Raw genomic sequence first — 14793 nt, 5'->3', positions numbered from 1 at the left:
GAGAGAAGGGGAGAGGAGAGGAGATAGGAGGAGAGAAGAGGAGAGAAGAGAGGAGGAGAAGAGAGGAGGGGAGAGGAGATAGGAGAAGAGAGGAGAGGAGAGAAGAGAAGATAGGAGGAGAAGAGGACAGGAGAGGAGATAGGAGGAGAAGGGGAGAGAAAACAAAATATCAACTATTCAGAGTTCCTATATTTGGGGGGAAATGGCAAAGAAGGCTCCGAACGTTTGCTCTGGGCTCCGTGCACCACGCCCAGGGCCTGCCACGGAGCCAGAGGGCACAGAAGACGGGAAGGATCTGACCTTTCAGGATTGGGCCATTTGAAGAGCTGTGCACAAGGGTCCAGGGGAGAAAAACACTCCGGCGCCTCAAAGCAAGAGACCACGGACTCTGCCCAAGTGGTTCTGGCAAAGTAAGGCTCTTGGTTCAACGATGGGAATATCGTGTGCACGTTTTCGATCCCCTTTCTCCCCAAATGACAAAAAAAAAAGAGGAAAAAAAGAATCCCAAAGCCCAGTTCCCAAAATGGATTTGAACGGGTGAAGTGTTTCCAGACTGTGGAAGGGGAAAGAAAAACAAAAAACAAAAAACCAAGATTCCCCAAACCAGAGAACCAACCCCTCCCTCCCAGCGAAGAAAAGAAGAAAAAAAAAAAGACCAGGCCCCCTAAAAAAATAAAATTAAAATAAACCAAAAGGGAACAAAACCCTATCTAAGATCTACAGCAATATTTAACTGGAAAAAAGGTCCATTGTCTCTGCTTTGTCAGTATAAAAGTTTCCTTGATTGAGCGAGAGACGTGTTTTTTTTGGGGGGGGGGCAGGGGGGACACACCGTCTTGCTCATCTCCTCATGTAGGGCCCGTTGAGCGATTGCTTGGGGACCCCAGCAGCGTTCATGTAGCTGTGATGCGAAGGGCCCGTGTACATCATGTTCCCGTGGGGGTTGGGCTGCATAGGCTGCTGGGGGTAGGCCTGGCTCCCCATCATGCCCATCTGCATCTGCATAGGATACTGGGCCGTCTGGTTCATGTAGGCGGGGTTGCTATGGTAACTGCTGTTCATCATGGGCTGGGGCATCCGGTAGCTGTTCATGGCGTTCAGCGTGTTCATATTCATGGAGTTGACGTTGTAAGGGGCCGTGGGCATCAGATTCACCCCCATATTCATGCCACGCTGAACGGCCAACGCCCGGGGGCTGGCCTGCATGGCCACGGCGGGAGGGCTGCGGCCGTAGAGCTGCTGCTGGTGAGCAGCCGCCGAGGGCAAGGGGGCCGATTTCGACCGGATGGAAATGTGCCCCTTGACCGGCATCTGGCCTTGGAGCCGCTGGGTGTGGGGGATGCCGATGTTGGTGGTGGACATGTTACACTGGAGCAGGGGAGAAGTAAGGTTCATGGTGGTGGGGGCCAAATTGGGCGGGGGAGTCATGGTGGCTTGTGCTTGGGCCGCCCCGGCCAGAGGGTGTGACGGGGCCAGCTGCGCGAGGCCCGTGTTCGACAAAGACACACTGGTTGCATAGGAAGTCACAGCAGAAGAATGGCTGTAAGGCATGGCGTGGGGGTCCATAATCGTGTTGGTCAACTGCTGCAACTTGGCTAAGCTGAAGGTGGCCGAGGGCTGGGAGTAACCGCCGGCCCCGAAATCGCCAGGGAGCCTCTCGTAGATGCTGATGTTGCCGGTGCTGCCCGATTCTGGGATTTCCATGATCATCGGCGCCGGAGTGAAACTGTTGTTCATGCTACACTGCGACAACGATGGCTGCTGCTGGGGCGGTGGAGGCTGCTGCTGCTGTTGCTGCTGCTGCTGCTGGGCCGGAGGCGGTGGCTGGGGCTGCTGGGCCTGGGGCTGCGGAGGCTGCGCCGTGGGTTGCTGGTTACTCGGGGGTCTCTCAACCACGCAACTCTGGGGGGACTTGATATTGCAGTTGGCGGTTGGCTGGACGCTGCCTTGCGGCATGAGGCTGCAACTGCTGCCCATGCTGGCCATTTGCTGGGTGACGACGCAGCTGTTCTGGGTGAGGCTGCTGGAGGAGGAGAGGCCTCCGTAGGAGCAGCTGCTCTGCGCGGAGTTGTTGCCGCAGATGCTGCCCCCCATGGTGGAGTCGTAGCTGCTGGGATTCTCGTAGTTCTCGGTGGTGCTCTCGATGCTGCCGAGATCGCTGAAGCCGCTGTCCACCACCTGCTGGGAGTGGTCCGACACCGAAGGCACATCCATCATGGGGCTGGTCTCCATGTTCTGCATAGAAGGTGCGGAAAGAGAGCCTTGCTCGGGGCTGATCTGGGTGTAGCTGCTCTCCAGCGTGCCGGGCACGCTGGGGCTGCTGACGGAGCGCACGGACTGACTGGGGTGGGACTGGACAGAGGAGATGGGGCTGTTGTGTTCCGAGGCCTGGCAGTCTTCCACCATCGGCATCTGCGGGTCCTCTTCGGCCTGGGTGTAGCTCTGCAGGTTCTGGCAAGCCGCCAGGGTCTCCTCGCAGTCCTGGTAAGCCACATCGTGCTCGTGGTTTTCTTCCTCTTGGGTCAAGGACTGCACGGCTTGGACAGTTTCGAGATCGAGTTCGCTGTGAGGGACCGGCTCCTCTTCCTTCAGCTCAATCAGCCCTTCCTTAGGATGCTGCTGCTGCTCCTCCTCTTGGTCGTCTTCGGATCCAGGAACCAGCTCTGACCCAACTGATGTCTCGTGGGACCCTTGATCCTCCTCAGAATCTGCCTCTCCTTCACTCTTGTTCTTGGCGTCATCGTCTCTACCGTCCTGTGTGCTTGTTTCTAAAAAAGGCTCCTGGACTTCTTCGGGCTCTTCCTTCAGGGCCTCCTTCTCGGCCTGCTCTTCCAGCTCATTCTTTTGGATGGACTCCATGTGGCCATCGTCTTCCTCGTCATCTGCATCGTGATCTTCGTTCTGGTTAGCTACCGCTGCAACTTCCTCTTCTTCCTCTTCCTGGTCATGCTCGGCTTCTTCAACTTCCTGCTGCTCTTCTTCAGACGGCGGCCTCTGGTCTTCTAGGACTTGAGGCTTCTCCGCTTCTTCCTCCAGTTCAGGTTCTTTAGATTCCATCTCTGGACTGTTACTGCTGTCTACGGGAGAGGTCGCCCTCCCTTCTCTAGCAGGCATGTCTTCCTCGTCTCCTAGATCACTTGCTTCCGGAGGCCCATCTTCATCTTTCCTTTCTTCAGCACTAGGCAGAAGTTCTTCCTTCTCCTCAACCAGCTCTTCCTCGTCCTGCATTTTCGTTTTACGCCCTGATTTGCAACTGGCTTCCATGAGATCCGTGGTCTCCTCTGAAGGAGGGGCTCGAACTTTTCCCCTCCTCAGTTGAAAGGCTGGCTTGCGCCCGGGCCTTTTCTTCCAGTGGATGGGCTTGCGGCTCTTGCCCTTGGGCCAGCCTTTCTTCTTTTTCATGGGGGTAGAAGTGCCAGGCTGGAGCGGAGAATCGAGCGACTCACATTTTCTCAGCAAAGAAACGGGTTTCAAAGTAGGAGAATCTGAAGAGAATGCAAAAACAGAAGGGGTCAACTTTGGAACAGCAGTCCACAATTATTTATCGTTAGCACTGCCAAAATCTAGAGTCGATCAATAATGTTTGTTTGCATTGGGGATTTGTAATTATTCGATAAAGTAACTTTCTCAAACTCTTGAAATCTGTGAAATGTTATCATTCACTGCTAACAAGAACAATAATATTCATTATTGTCTTTTTCATTTTCTCAAAAGACATATTTGAAGTAGTTGAAATTTGGGGAGAGCTATACCCCTTCCTCTCACTGTTGCAGAAGATTGCCCCAGACTATTGGCTGAGTAAAATGCACCATCTTAAACAAACTTTTCAACCCTATATACTCTCACAGAATCGCACAAAATTTTAGCCTACTACATTCTGAGCCAGTGTGATTGGGAAGATTGTCCAATTTTTTTCAAGGTCTGAAACTTCTCAACTCCTAGACTCAACACACATGATATTGAAGCATTTCTGGAAAATAATAAAACAACAACAACAATAATCATAATCATAATAAAGGGTGACCAACCATCATAATAACAATTAACTTATCAACAACTGTCCATAAAAAGACAAAAAAGTTTGGATTCTGGACATGGCAGCATCCTAAGGAAGAGAAAGAACTGTGCACGAAGTAGAACAATTGTGCCAAGAGAAAGCAAAGGTAGTAAGTACCAACTGGTGCCTTGGGTGCAATCCCAAAACAGTTGGAGCACCACTGGAACACCATCAGCATTGACAAATTCACCATCAGTCAGTTGCAAAAGGCAGCTTTACTTGGAACAGCTTACATGCTGCGACGATGCCTCTAGCTCCATAAAACATCCACCTCTGCCTATCCCAGGTGCTTTGGATTATACCTATTGCTGCCCCAACAGAATCTCCCTGTAGGGTCGAGGCCTCTTCCTAACTTTTGTATCTTGTCTACTCCTCAATCTGCTGCTCCCTCCTTGCTTTTTCCCTTCTTTTAGTTACTATCCACCATATAGTGATGCCGGCCACATGCTGGGTCCCTCGGCTAGGAAACGGAGAGGAGTACTGCCCTGTAGAGTTGGACACAGGGGAAACCCTTACCTTTTTTATATATATATTTGGGGCAACCCATCCATTTGTCACCCTTTTGCCCCTATTCTAGCTTCCTGCTGGCCATAGTTTCCCCTCCCTCTGTGTGGCAAAGCTTTTTTTGGTTCAAAAACACAGGAACTTACTCTGGAAGAACAGGGTTGGCAGCTAGAGGCATGTCATCCTTATGAGATAGACCAGACAGGAAACAAGACCAGATAAGCCAGGGGTAGGCAACCTTGGCTCTTTTATGACTGGTGGACTTCAACTCCCAGAATTCCTGAGCCAGCCATGCTGAGGGGAAAGGGAGAGGTTTCCAAGCTGAGCCGTGCTGGCTCAGGAATTCTGGGAGTTGAAGTCCACGAGTCATAAAAGAGCCAAGGTTGTCTACCCCTGAGATAAGCTAATTTTGTTGTATTGGAGAGCTACATTAACACAACCTTGCAGGTCTGAAAGGACGAATCAGCAGCCGTCTGTCTCCTTTACTGCCCAAGACCCCCGGGAAGGTCTCTTCTGAGCTTCTCCTCTTACCAGCATTTCTGCTGCAGACTCAGCTGCCTTTTTTGTCTGACCGTCACATGGTTGCATCTCCTTGCCCTGTCTCCCAAGGTCATTCCCACACACCATGATCTTGGATATAGCCCATAGAAGCCCCGTAACAACCGAATGGACATGTATGGAATGCCAACTTTGGACATTCTTGAGGAATACTAAGGGAGGGTACACATCTACCCTCCTGGATTCAGAGAAACATGGACTCAGAGTATCGGGAAACATACCAGCCGTGTCATCCGATTCCTCTCCTTCTTGATTTCCTCTCTTTAAGGAGGGCCTATGCCTAAGGGAATCCTGTGGAGAGAGGCGGCGAAGATATCCTCGGGAGAACAATTCGCTTTCTTCCTCCTCTTCCTCTTCCTCCTCTTCTTCTTCTTCCTCCTCCTCCTCCTCCTCCTCCTCCTCTTCCATTTCAAAGGTGGGCTCCAGTTGAGGCATGGGCCTCTCGGAGTCAGAGTCCTCAAATGGCTCATCCAGGACCTCTGTTGTTTCTGAGATCGTTTCGGTAACTACGCTGCTGTTGTGGTATTTTCGCTTACGGACCCGTCTCTTCCGGGGAATCGGCTTCTGCACAAGACAGTCAAGAAAGAAAGAAAGAAAGAAAGAAAGAAAGAGAGAGAGAGAGAGAGAGAGAGAGAGAGAGAAAGAAAGAGAGAGAAAGAAAGAGAGAGAAAGAGAGAGAAACCAGTGAAAAAACGCTGCAAAGAGTCTTCACAATCTGATAACTCATCAACATCTGTTTATATTTTTTTATCCGCCCAATGGAAGGGATTTCCTCACAATTAGTAATAAAAGATACCGTGATTCAGGGCTTAATGGGTTGCATGAGCTCAGCCAATAGGATGTGAAGAGTAGATTAATGTCCTAAATTTCCCTGATTTCAATAGAACCTAACGGTGAATGATTCCGTTTTTAGGTTTGTCTGTCATACAATCCACTTGCCCAACATATGGCAGATAAATAAGGAAAGCTAATGCTTCATTATTAGTTCTGGCATTTAAGACGCCAGAGTCACAAAACAGGCATGGGATATTTTTTTTTTAAAGCAGATTGTACATTACGTTGTTCCAATTTTGTTCAAATATATTTAACTGGGGATTCTGTTTTAGCTGGTGGAAGACAAATATTGAGTACTATGAAATCAAAATGCTTTCATTTTAATTGGGCTGTAATAGCTTCTGTTCGTTGTGCCCTACTGAGGCTGTCTCCGTCATTAAAGCCCTCGAGACACGGATTGCTAAGCGGCCCTTGTTGCACCCTTTCTTGGAACTTCTAGAAGCTCTTATGTGGTAAGGGTTACAGCAGGGGTCTTCAAACTTGGCCCTTTGATGACTGGTGGACTCCAACTCCCAGAATTCCTCATGCCTGGCTGAGGAATTCTGGGAGTTGAAGTCCACCAGTCATCAAAGGGCCAAGTCCGAAGACCCTTGGGCTACTGAGTTCAGCTCCCTGAGAAATAATGCTTATTTTTTAACATATCAAATTGCTAATCTCTATTGATCAATAAGATTTCCAGGGACTGCCAGCAGAAAAACTACGGTCGCTTCCTGGAGCTTCTGCTCCACTGGGCCAATTAACCAAACTTCGATGAAAACCACCAAGGACGACGGGCCCAAGAGTCCATTTGCAACCCACGCCGATCTCCGCCCGCTGCTCTCTTTTAAGGCCCCACCTCCTGACACCCCCCCCTCAAAGGGTGGGGAGGCAGCAACCCACCTTCCGCTTCAGGGCTGGCTTCGTGAGAACCGGTGGGGAACTGGAGCAGGGGCTGGCGGGCTCCTCGTCTTCGTCTTCGCTGCTCTCGCTGAAATGCCTCAGCACCGTGCGGTCGCCCTCGCTGTGTCGCCGGGCTAGCCTGTCGCACTGCTCGGAGAGCCGGCTTTTCAGGGGCTCCAGGGCTTTCAGCTGCCCTTTCCAGATCTCCATGCCTTCGCTGCATCGCCTCTGGGCGGCGGAGGCCTTCTCGCCCTTGCCAAATGGCCCCTGGGAGGAGGCCGGCTTTTCTTCCTCTTTGCCAAAGTGCCCTCGCCGAGTCGGGCTCTTCTCCTCACATTTGCCACACTGCCCCTGGGCGGAGGCCGTCTTCTCTTCGCTCTCCCCAAACCGCCCTCGAGAAGCCGCCGCTGCCGCCGCCGCTGCTGCCGCCGCCGCCTTTTCCTGGCACTCCCCACAGCGACCGCCCCTGGCCATTGCCGACTTCTCCTCCAAGACCAGTTTCGGGTCCTTCTCGGTGCAGGATTCCCGCAGCTTTTTGTTCTTGCGGCTCCACCGGCCCCTGCGCGGTGTGTGGCTGTTGGCAGGAAGACCGCTCAGGGGAAGACTTTGCTTGCCGGCTCGCAGGGCGTTGACCGGGAGGACCTCTGACTTTTTTTCACTCTCCAGCGGAAAGCAGGACTCCCGCTCTTTCCTCTCCCAGGAGACACACTTTATCACCTGGGGGGGAGGAAGGGAGGGTGCACAAAAAGAAATTAGCTCTTTTTCATCCTCAGCATTCTTCAGTCAGCATGCCGGCTAGGAACTGAAGTTGACATGTCTTAAAAACTTGCTGAGTTTGAGAAACACCACGCTAAACAAAGCTGTAGATGTCATGTTAGGTTGAGACTCTACAAAGAGTGCCGGGAAGAGCAACCAAGACGATCAGGGATGGAGGCTAAAGCATGTGGGAATTGGGCATGTCTAGTCTAATGAAGAGAAGGACGAGGGGGTGACATGATAATAGTTTTACCATGTTTAAGGGGCTGTCACAAAGAAGAGGGGGGTCAACCTATTTTCCAAAGCACTCCAAAGAAGCAATGGATGGAAACTTAACAAGGAGAGGTCCAACACAGAACTAAGGAGAAACTTCCTGACAGTGAGAGCAATTAATCAGTGGAACAGCTTGCCTCCAGAAGTTGTGGGTGCTCCATCGCTGGAGGTTTTTAAGAAGAGACTGGACAATCATTTGTCTGGAATCGTATAGGTCAGGGGTAGGCAACCTTGGCTCTTTTATGACTGGTGGACTTCAACTCCCAGAATTCCTGAGTCAGCCACGCTGAGGGGAAAGGGAGAGGTTTCCAAGCTGAGCCACGCTGGCTCAGGAATTCTGGGAGTTGAAGCCCAGGAGTCATAAAAGAGCCAAGGTTGCCTACCCCTGGTATAGGGTCTCCTGTTCGAACTAAAAGACCTCTAAGCTCCCTTCCAACTCTGTTATTTTATAGTTCTTTAACACTTCACAATTTCATACACGCACAAACGCCTCGCATTCTGACCTCAATGTCTCTCTCCCGCGACTGCTGTGGGACATCGATTTCTGCTTCTTCAGGATCATCATCTTCATCCTCTGAAACCACCGAGTTTGAGACGATGACCGGGGTCCAGCGCAGACATTCTGGGTCCACAACTACAGGCCGGATGTTCAGTTTCAGCTTTGCCATGTGGTCTTGGATAAGTTTTTCCCGCCGAACAATTACAAATCTGAGGGAGGAAAAAAGAATAGGTGGCTTTGGTCCTATGACATCACGTTCATGTTATAAACGTGGAAAGGCAGGAAGGAAAAAAAAGGTGTCTGGGAGACCCAAATGAGGGATTCATTATTGCTAAGCCTTTGCTACTGATGCAGCGCAGCTGTTGCTCAGCACCGCTAAGCTCGCGGCCTTCGAAATGTCACAGAGACTCTTGACGTGGAATTAATCCACAGTGACTGGGCTCATAAAATGCTTCAACCCATAACATGTGGGACTCTCCACTCCTAGATCAACCCCTCAGTCACTTCTCTGGCTCTTTAAATTCACCCTGACTTCTGAGATTCCCCCAAAAAAACCCTCTCAGGAGTAATCTTGATAGCACAAGGGCTGGAAACATGGATTATTTTTTTTAATGCATTTTTCAGGATTTTTGCATCTACAGAATCAGCCCTGAGCATAATCCTGCCATTTTCGGGGGCCACCCGATTCTGTGAGAGAAGGAAGTGATGCTCACTGATCGTTACGGAAATCCAGCATGCGCAGGTGATGCAGTGTCGACGTGATGTCTTGAGGACAGATGCCGGTCAGTTTGCTTAACTTCTTGATGCTGATCTGCTTGTCGTTTTGGTGATAAAGGCACTCCAAGATGACACTTTTCCAGTATGCCATGTAGGAAAGACGACCCAAATCAGACAGTGGCTTCTCCGGGGATCCCGCCTGGCCTTCACGTTTTGATAGGAGATAACCTAAGAGAAAAGAGAAAACACTCAGGATCAAGTTTGGTACAACAACCACACTCTTCTAAGTTTACCCAGAGTTGGGAGTATCGAAGGGTCCCTGAAAGACCACTAGCGACACTTCTGTGCGGGGAGAAAAAAAAAATCACAAAACAATCCCACTGTTATGACTAAGAAGCTGTTACTCTGGTTCTTATGAACATCTATCTCAGGTAGCTTGCCTTCAGCTCTTGTACAAAAGGTGGAATAAAAATCTAATACATATTAGTAAAGGTTACTTTCTCCACTCTTTCATCAAGAAAGGGAGCCAGACACCAAGAGGAATTTTCATAAATAGCTGAGATTTTTCAGAAGATGGACAGAAATGTGAAAAACCACAGTGAGGTGGACCCTCTTTTAACCAAAAATCTCAATTTTCAAGGAAGACAATTCTTCCAAGCCACAGAGAAGGGCTTGGGGCACACGTTCTACAGAAGCAAATGCTGGAGGATAATGTCCAGGTAGATCATAAACACATACTGGAAGGTCCCTTCCAACTCTGCTATTCTGTTAAAATATAAACGCATTTCTGCATCTGAGCTGTGTTCGTGGTCACTGTTGTGCTGATTAACAGCCTACTAACAAAATGCAGCCTGGCTAAATAGAGGGGATTCCTTCTCCTCCCTCTATTATAGCACATTCTATTCTGTCCATTGCCCCTCCCAAGACTGCGACAGTGGTCACGCTTAACTTTTAATATGCTACTACAGGATTACTTTTTGCTCCCCTCAGTTCTTCTTCTTAAAATTCTGTAATGAACCCTGCATTCTCTTCTTTTTTCTCAATGCCTCTCTTTTGTACGCACTGACCAACTGAGAGAAAGCAGTATTCCCTGTAGGCTAAATTCACTTAACGTATGTCTCACTTAGCAACAGAAATTTTGGGCTCAATGGTGGTCGTAACTTGAGGACTACCTGCATATTGGTAGTGCCAAGGCCTCATACGATCAAGAATTGATCCAATCTCTGAATACTTTGAAATCTGGGACAAATTTTATTATTGGTGGGAGTCGAGGAGGATTGTTAGGGTTATAGATTAGCATTAATATGGAAATGTATATAATCTTAGGCTAGCAAATAGAGAAATGAATTAAGTATTGTATAAAAAACCCCATGTGTATCTATAGAGATAAAGAACTAAATGTAAGAAGAGAAATAATTTGACAGAAATGTTTATACTGGAATGTTACTTCATGTCCAATGTTTTCTTTTTTAATTGTATTGTAAATAAAAAACTTTAAAAAAAAAAGAATTGATCCAATCAATGAAGCAATTAGAATGATTCTTCACCTTCAAGTCAGGGAACCATCACTCATTACACACCCTGGCTTTATAAAAATTAAATTCCAGCTGCTTCCTCCTATCCTGAGGTCGACATTCTACATTTAACACAAAGCAGCTCTTCATAATTGAGAGGGTTTTTCCTCCCCGGCCTTCAAGTCACACTTCACTGTGAGCAAGCTGATAATAAAGTCAATTCAGAGACTTATTTGAAGTCCTGTGATTCATGAGTGATCACTGAGCTTTCCAAATACACCAGACAGCAACAAGATGGTAAACAAGCAATTACTTAAAGAAGGTTAAGAAACAAAACAAAACTGGAACTCCAGCTAGAAATCGTTATCAGCGCATAGAGTTCGTTTCAGATAATGAGCGCGGAAATGTCAGCATCCCTTTAGGGCACATCATGTGCAGCTCACTTTCCACGACACAGGAAGCTGTCTGCACAAATGAGCACCTTCCCATTTAAAGATGGGGAAAAAATGAGTTAACGGGTGCTTAGTTCGGCTTTGACTTCTCTTCCTCTCCAGAAAGCATCGCATGGCTTTATATCGCCCGTCATTGCCACCAAGGCCAGACAAGGTACTTTTGCTATCCAACTGGATTTGGTACTAACTTGCTCCCGTGCACAATTCAAGATGCTTTTTTTCAAAAATTAAAACAATCCGCATGTATCAGATTTTCTGGTCTTTGAGATCAACAAAAAAAAAACAAAAAACCCAACATATTTCTTCTTTCTCAAATAAAGCTGAGGTCACTTCTCCAGCACGGTTTGAACTTTCAAATTGGTACAGAAGTACACGTTTATTTTTCCTATGTACAGCAGTAGTTTATGACTCTAAATTCACCTCTTTGCTCTATAACAGTGGTGGCGAACCTATGGCACGGGTGCCAGAGGCGGCACTCAGAGCCCTCTCTGTGGGGCACGCGCGCCGTCGCCCCAGTCCTAGGCCTTCAGCTGGGTTTTATAAAACCTTTCCGCTTTAGGCCTCCGCCGCCGTGTGCAAAATAAAAAAAAAGGTTCAATCAATCAGTCAATTTCAACTTCTCGTGGCAAAAAAAAAAGATCTTGCAAAATTGGAATTGATTGAACTTTTTAGTCTCACCCAGTCTGCCCAGCCAATGGGCCACACCCACCCAATGGGCCACACCCACCCGGCACCCGACGATGCATAAGTGGGTTTTGGGTTGCAGTTTGGGCACTCGGTCTCTAAAAGGTTTGCCATCACTGCTCTATAAGCTGTGGTTCTAAGGCAGAATCACACAATTTCCACCGGTTCTTCCTTTTCAAAACGGATTAATCCAAACGTATGTGACAACAAGCCCTGCATCTTAACCGCTGAGCCACCCCACTATTATATAAGTATGATGTAAATTAGCAACAATAAGTATGATGTAAATTAGCAACAATTTACTGAAATGGGTGTCTGGATAAAAACAGGATTCAGATCTCAAGTAGGAAGACGGTTAACTTAAGACTGCTGAATGGACATGCAACAGGGGGGAAAAATGGACATGCAACGGGGGAGGAGGGGGGAAGAAAGATGGTGATGTAAGACACACACGATAAATAAAGCATTTACTTTCACAGTGGAGAGAAAAAGTGGTTTCCTGGAATTCCAAAATAGAGCCAATTCAGATAAAGAGTCCTTTTGAAGTCACATCCAACCAAATCAATCGCAGGAGAATTGTACACTCCGTAAACGGCAAAGCCAAGTTAGAGGAGGGGAACATAGGGGGAGAAAAAAAAAACCACAACCCAGAAAAATATAAGAAGGGGCTTACTAAAGTCAATGAGGAATCTGCCGTAGCCCTTGCGCTGGTACTGGGGAAGAATCATGATACAGGACACGTTGTATTTCTGCTGGCAGTGCTTCTCCTAGAAAAAAGAGAGAAGAGGGGAAAAAAAGAATCTAGTTATTGAAAGCACGGCTTTGTGACATGGAAGAGGAGTTCTTTGGGACAATAATTAATACAGAGGGAATATTCCAGCCAAAGACACAGCTGTAATTCCATCGGGGAGTCAGAGAAAATCAGATGAAAAACATGTCTCTGATGGAAGAACAACAGCAAGCCTCTAATTATTTGGGAAGGGGGGGGGGAGAGAGATGACTGAGTGTGGCATGGTTTGGTTCCTGAAATCCAGCCATGTTTATTCCAAGTGACTCTGGGTCTGTGAGGTCTGTCCCCAAGGGTCTTGCTTCCTTTGGAGCTTTCTAAAACAGAAAGGCTCCCCCCCCCCTTTAAAATGGGGAAGAAAATCTGGGAAATGTTTATGGTTCGGATTCTGTGATATACCCAAGAGAACTGACGACTAGGAAAATATCTCCTTCGGTAGACATGACTCTCTCAAGCCACGGGAGCAGATAAATGGAGATGTTAACAACTGGATGGAAATACCCAGGTGTCTGCAGGGAAGAATGAATGTTAGGAAGATGTTTCAATAAAAGCTATGAAGATGAATACAGGGTAGTCCTCGACCATATGACCGTTTTTCAAATGGCCGTTGCCGCATCCCCACAGTTGCGTGAGCAGAATTCAAATGTGCGACCTTCTGGCAGGCAAAGTCAAAGGGTGGCCAGATTCACTGAAAAATCAGTGTTACTAACTGGATAACTTCAAGGATTCGCTGAAAATCTCCCTCACACACACACACACACACACACGCTTTTCCCTGTCTTTTCAGAGCAGAAATTTAAAATCTGCAACGCCTCCCAAGGAAACGGAGAATTTAGGGCCTTTCGGCAGAACCACAATCCAACAAGCACACTCCATTCTAGTAGGCAGACTAGCTCAATTAGAAGGCATGATTTGCTTCCTCCCCCTTCCACACACACACACACACACACACACACACACACACACACACTTCTTCTCCAAGCAGAAGAGCTTCTGCATGGGGACGGAGGCTGGAGAAGTGGGGAAAAGAATGCCTTAAACTGGAATGAGCTGCCCCCAGAGATCAGGGTGATCCCTGATCTCCCTTCCTTCCGCCGCGCCCTTAAGACATGGCTATTCCAACAAGCGGGACTGGCCTAGGGTAATTTTTAGAGGGGGTTTTAATCATATTTTAATTAGACAATATTTAAATATTTCTTTTTAACTAATTTTAAATTTTGTAATTGTTTTTGGTGTATTTTTAAATTGATTGTCAGCCGCCCTGAGTCCGCAAGGAGAAGGGCGGGATATAAATTCAATAAATAAATAAATAAATAAATAAATAAATAAATAAATAAATAAACTAAAGCCTGGACCCCATCTATGCAGGGGGCGCACGAAAGCCGTGTTCGGCCTCCATCGGGTCTTTTCCAGAGTGCAAACAAAAGCTTTGCCATGAGATCAGCATCTGATTTGAGGAGCAGCGGGGCTTGGTGGCGCACTAACAATGAATGTTTACTTCAGCAACTAGCTGCTGTACTCTTCGCTCGCTACCCGAGGGATGAGCAAGTAATTTAAAACCTCCCTTTAGAACCGCTAAGCTGGAATTCACGCTCCTGGGAGGATACACTCTGTTCGACAGGATGAAGAGAAAGCCAGCCACGTTAACTGCTTCAATTCCCTGGATTTGTCTAGACAGAATCTTAAAAGGGGTACGGAGGAGGGCGCCCACTGCTTCAGAAGTCCCTGGTGTAGTTAAAATCCAGCAGACACTGCAGAATCGCTTTGAACCGGCTTTTGAATTCGTATGGTTAAACTGAACACGCCAGCCCAATTATAGCCACCAGAATGCAGTTTAGACTAATTTCAAAGGTAATTTCCAGAGCTACAGATTCAGCACAGGAGGCTTAATACAATGGCAAAAGAAAAAAAAAAAGCAGAGATAGAGGAAAGAAAAATTAATTATCTTCTTGCGCAAATCATATCTCGTGATTGCAGAGTTTTAGAAGTGGTGTTGGGGGGGGGGGAGGAAAGCATGGGACCTGAGGCTGAATGCAGCATTTACTATCCTTAATCACTAGCAAAAATACAAGGCATATAAAAACTGAAATGTACAGATCATGCCTGTTAATATACATCGCTGGTATAATTTCAGCAGGTTTCCAAATTTCACGTTCCTTCCCATGGATTTCATAGCAGTTTTTACAGAAGCTATTTCCTTCTGTTGAGTGATCAGAAAAGAACCAACGCCCAGCAGTTACAAAATGAAACTAAAGTCACCTTCAAATTGAGTTCATTTC

General features: G+C 47.6%; 1 protein-coding gene across 4 annotated transcripts in view; it reads right to left on the bottom strand.

The window, feature by feature from the left end:
• Window positions 1-824: 824 nt before the first annotated feature.
• The window catches only part of KAT6A (lysine acetyltransferase 6A), a 52507-nt gene continuing 38538 nt past the window's right edge, over window positions 825-14793 (bottom strand). Inside the window, exons 11-17 of one of the 4 annotated variants that reach the window (XM_015816514.1) lie at window positions 12401-12494; window positions 9074-9305; window positions 8350-8569; window positions 7294-7549; window positions 6833-7203; window positions 5341-5683; window positions 825-3485 (exon numbers count right to left, since the gene is read on the bottom strand). In XM_015816514.1, the coding sequence (XP_015672000.1) occupies window positions 841-3485; window positions 5341-5683; window positions 6833-7203; window positions 7294-7549; window positions 8350-8569; window positions 9074-9305; window positions 12401-12494 (4161 nt within the window). In that variant the 3' untranslated portion in view covers window positions 825-840. Of the gene's footprint in view, window positions 3486-5340; window positions 5684-6832; window positions 7550-8349; window positions 8570-9073; window positions 9306-12400; window positions 12495-14793 lie in introns of all 4 variants that reach the window. The other 3 variants (XM_015816516.1, XM_015816515.1, XM_029284244.1) reach the window with 3 other exon arrangements.

Source organism: Protobothrops mucrosquamatus, unplaced genomic scaffold, assembly GCF_001527695.2.
Source record: "Protobothrops mucrosquamatus isolate PMUCROS unplaced genomic scaffold, P.Mucros_1.0 scaffold462, whole genome shotgun sequence".
Taxonomy (NCBI): Eukaryota; Metazoa; Chordata; class Lepidosauria; order Squamata; family Viperidae; genus Protobothrops; species Protobothrops mucrosquamatus.
The sequence above is the reverse complement of the archived record's forward strand: the minus strand, read 5'-3'. Positions and strand labels throughout refer to the sequence as shown.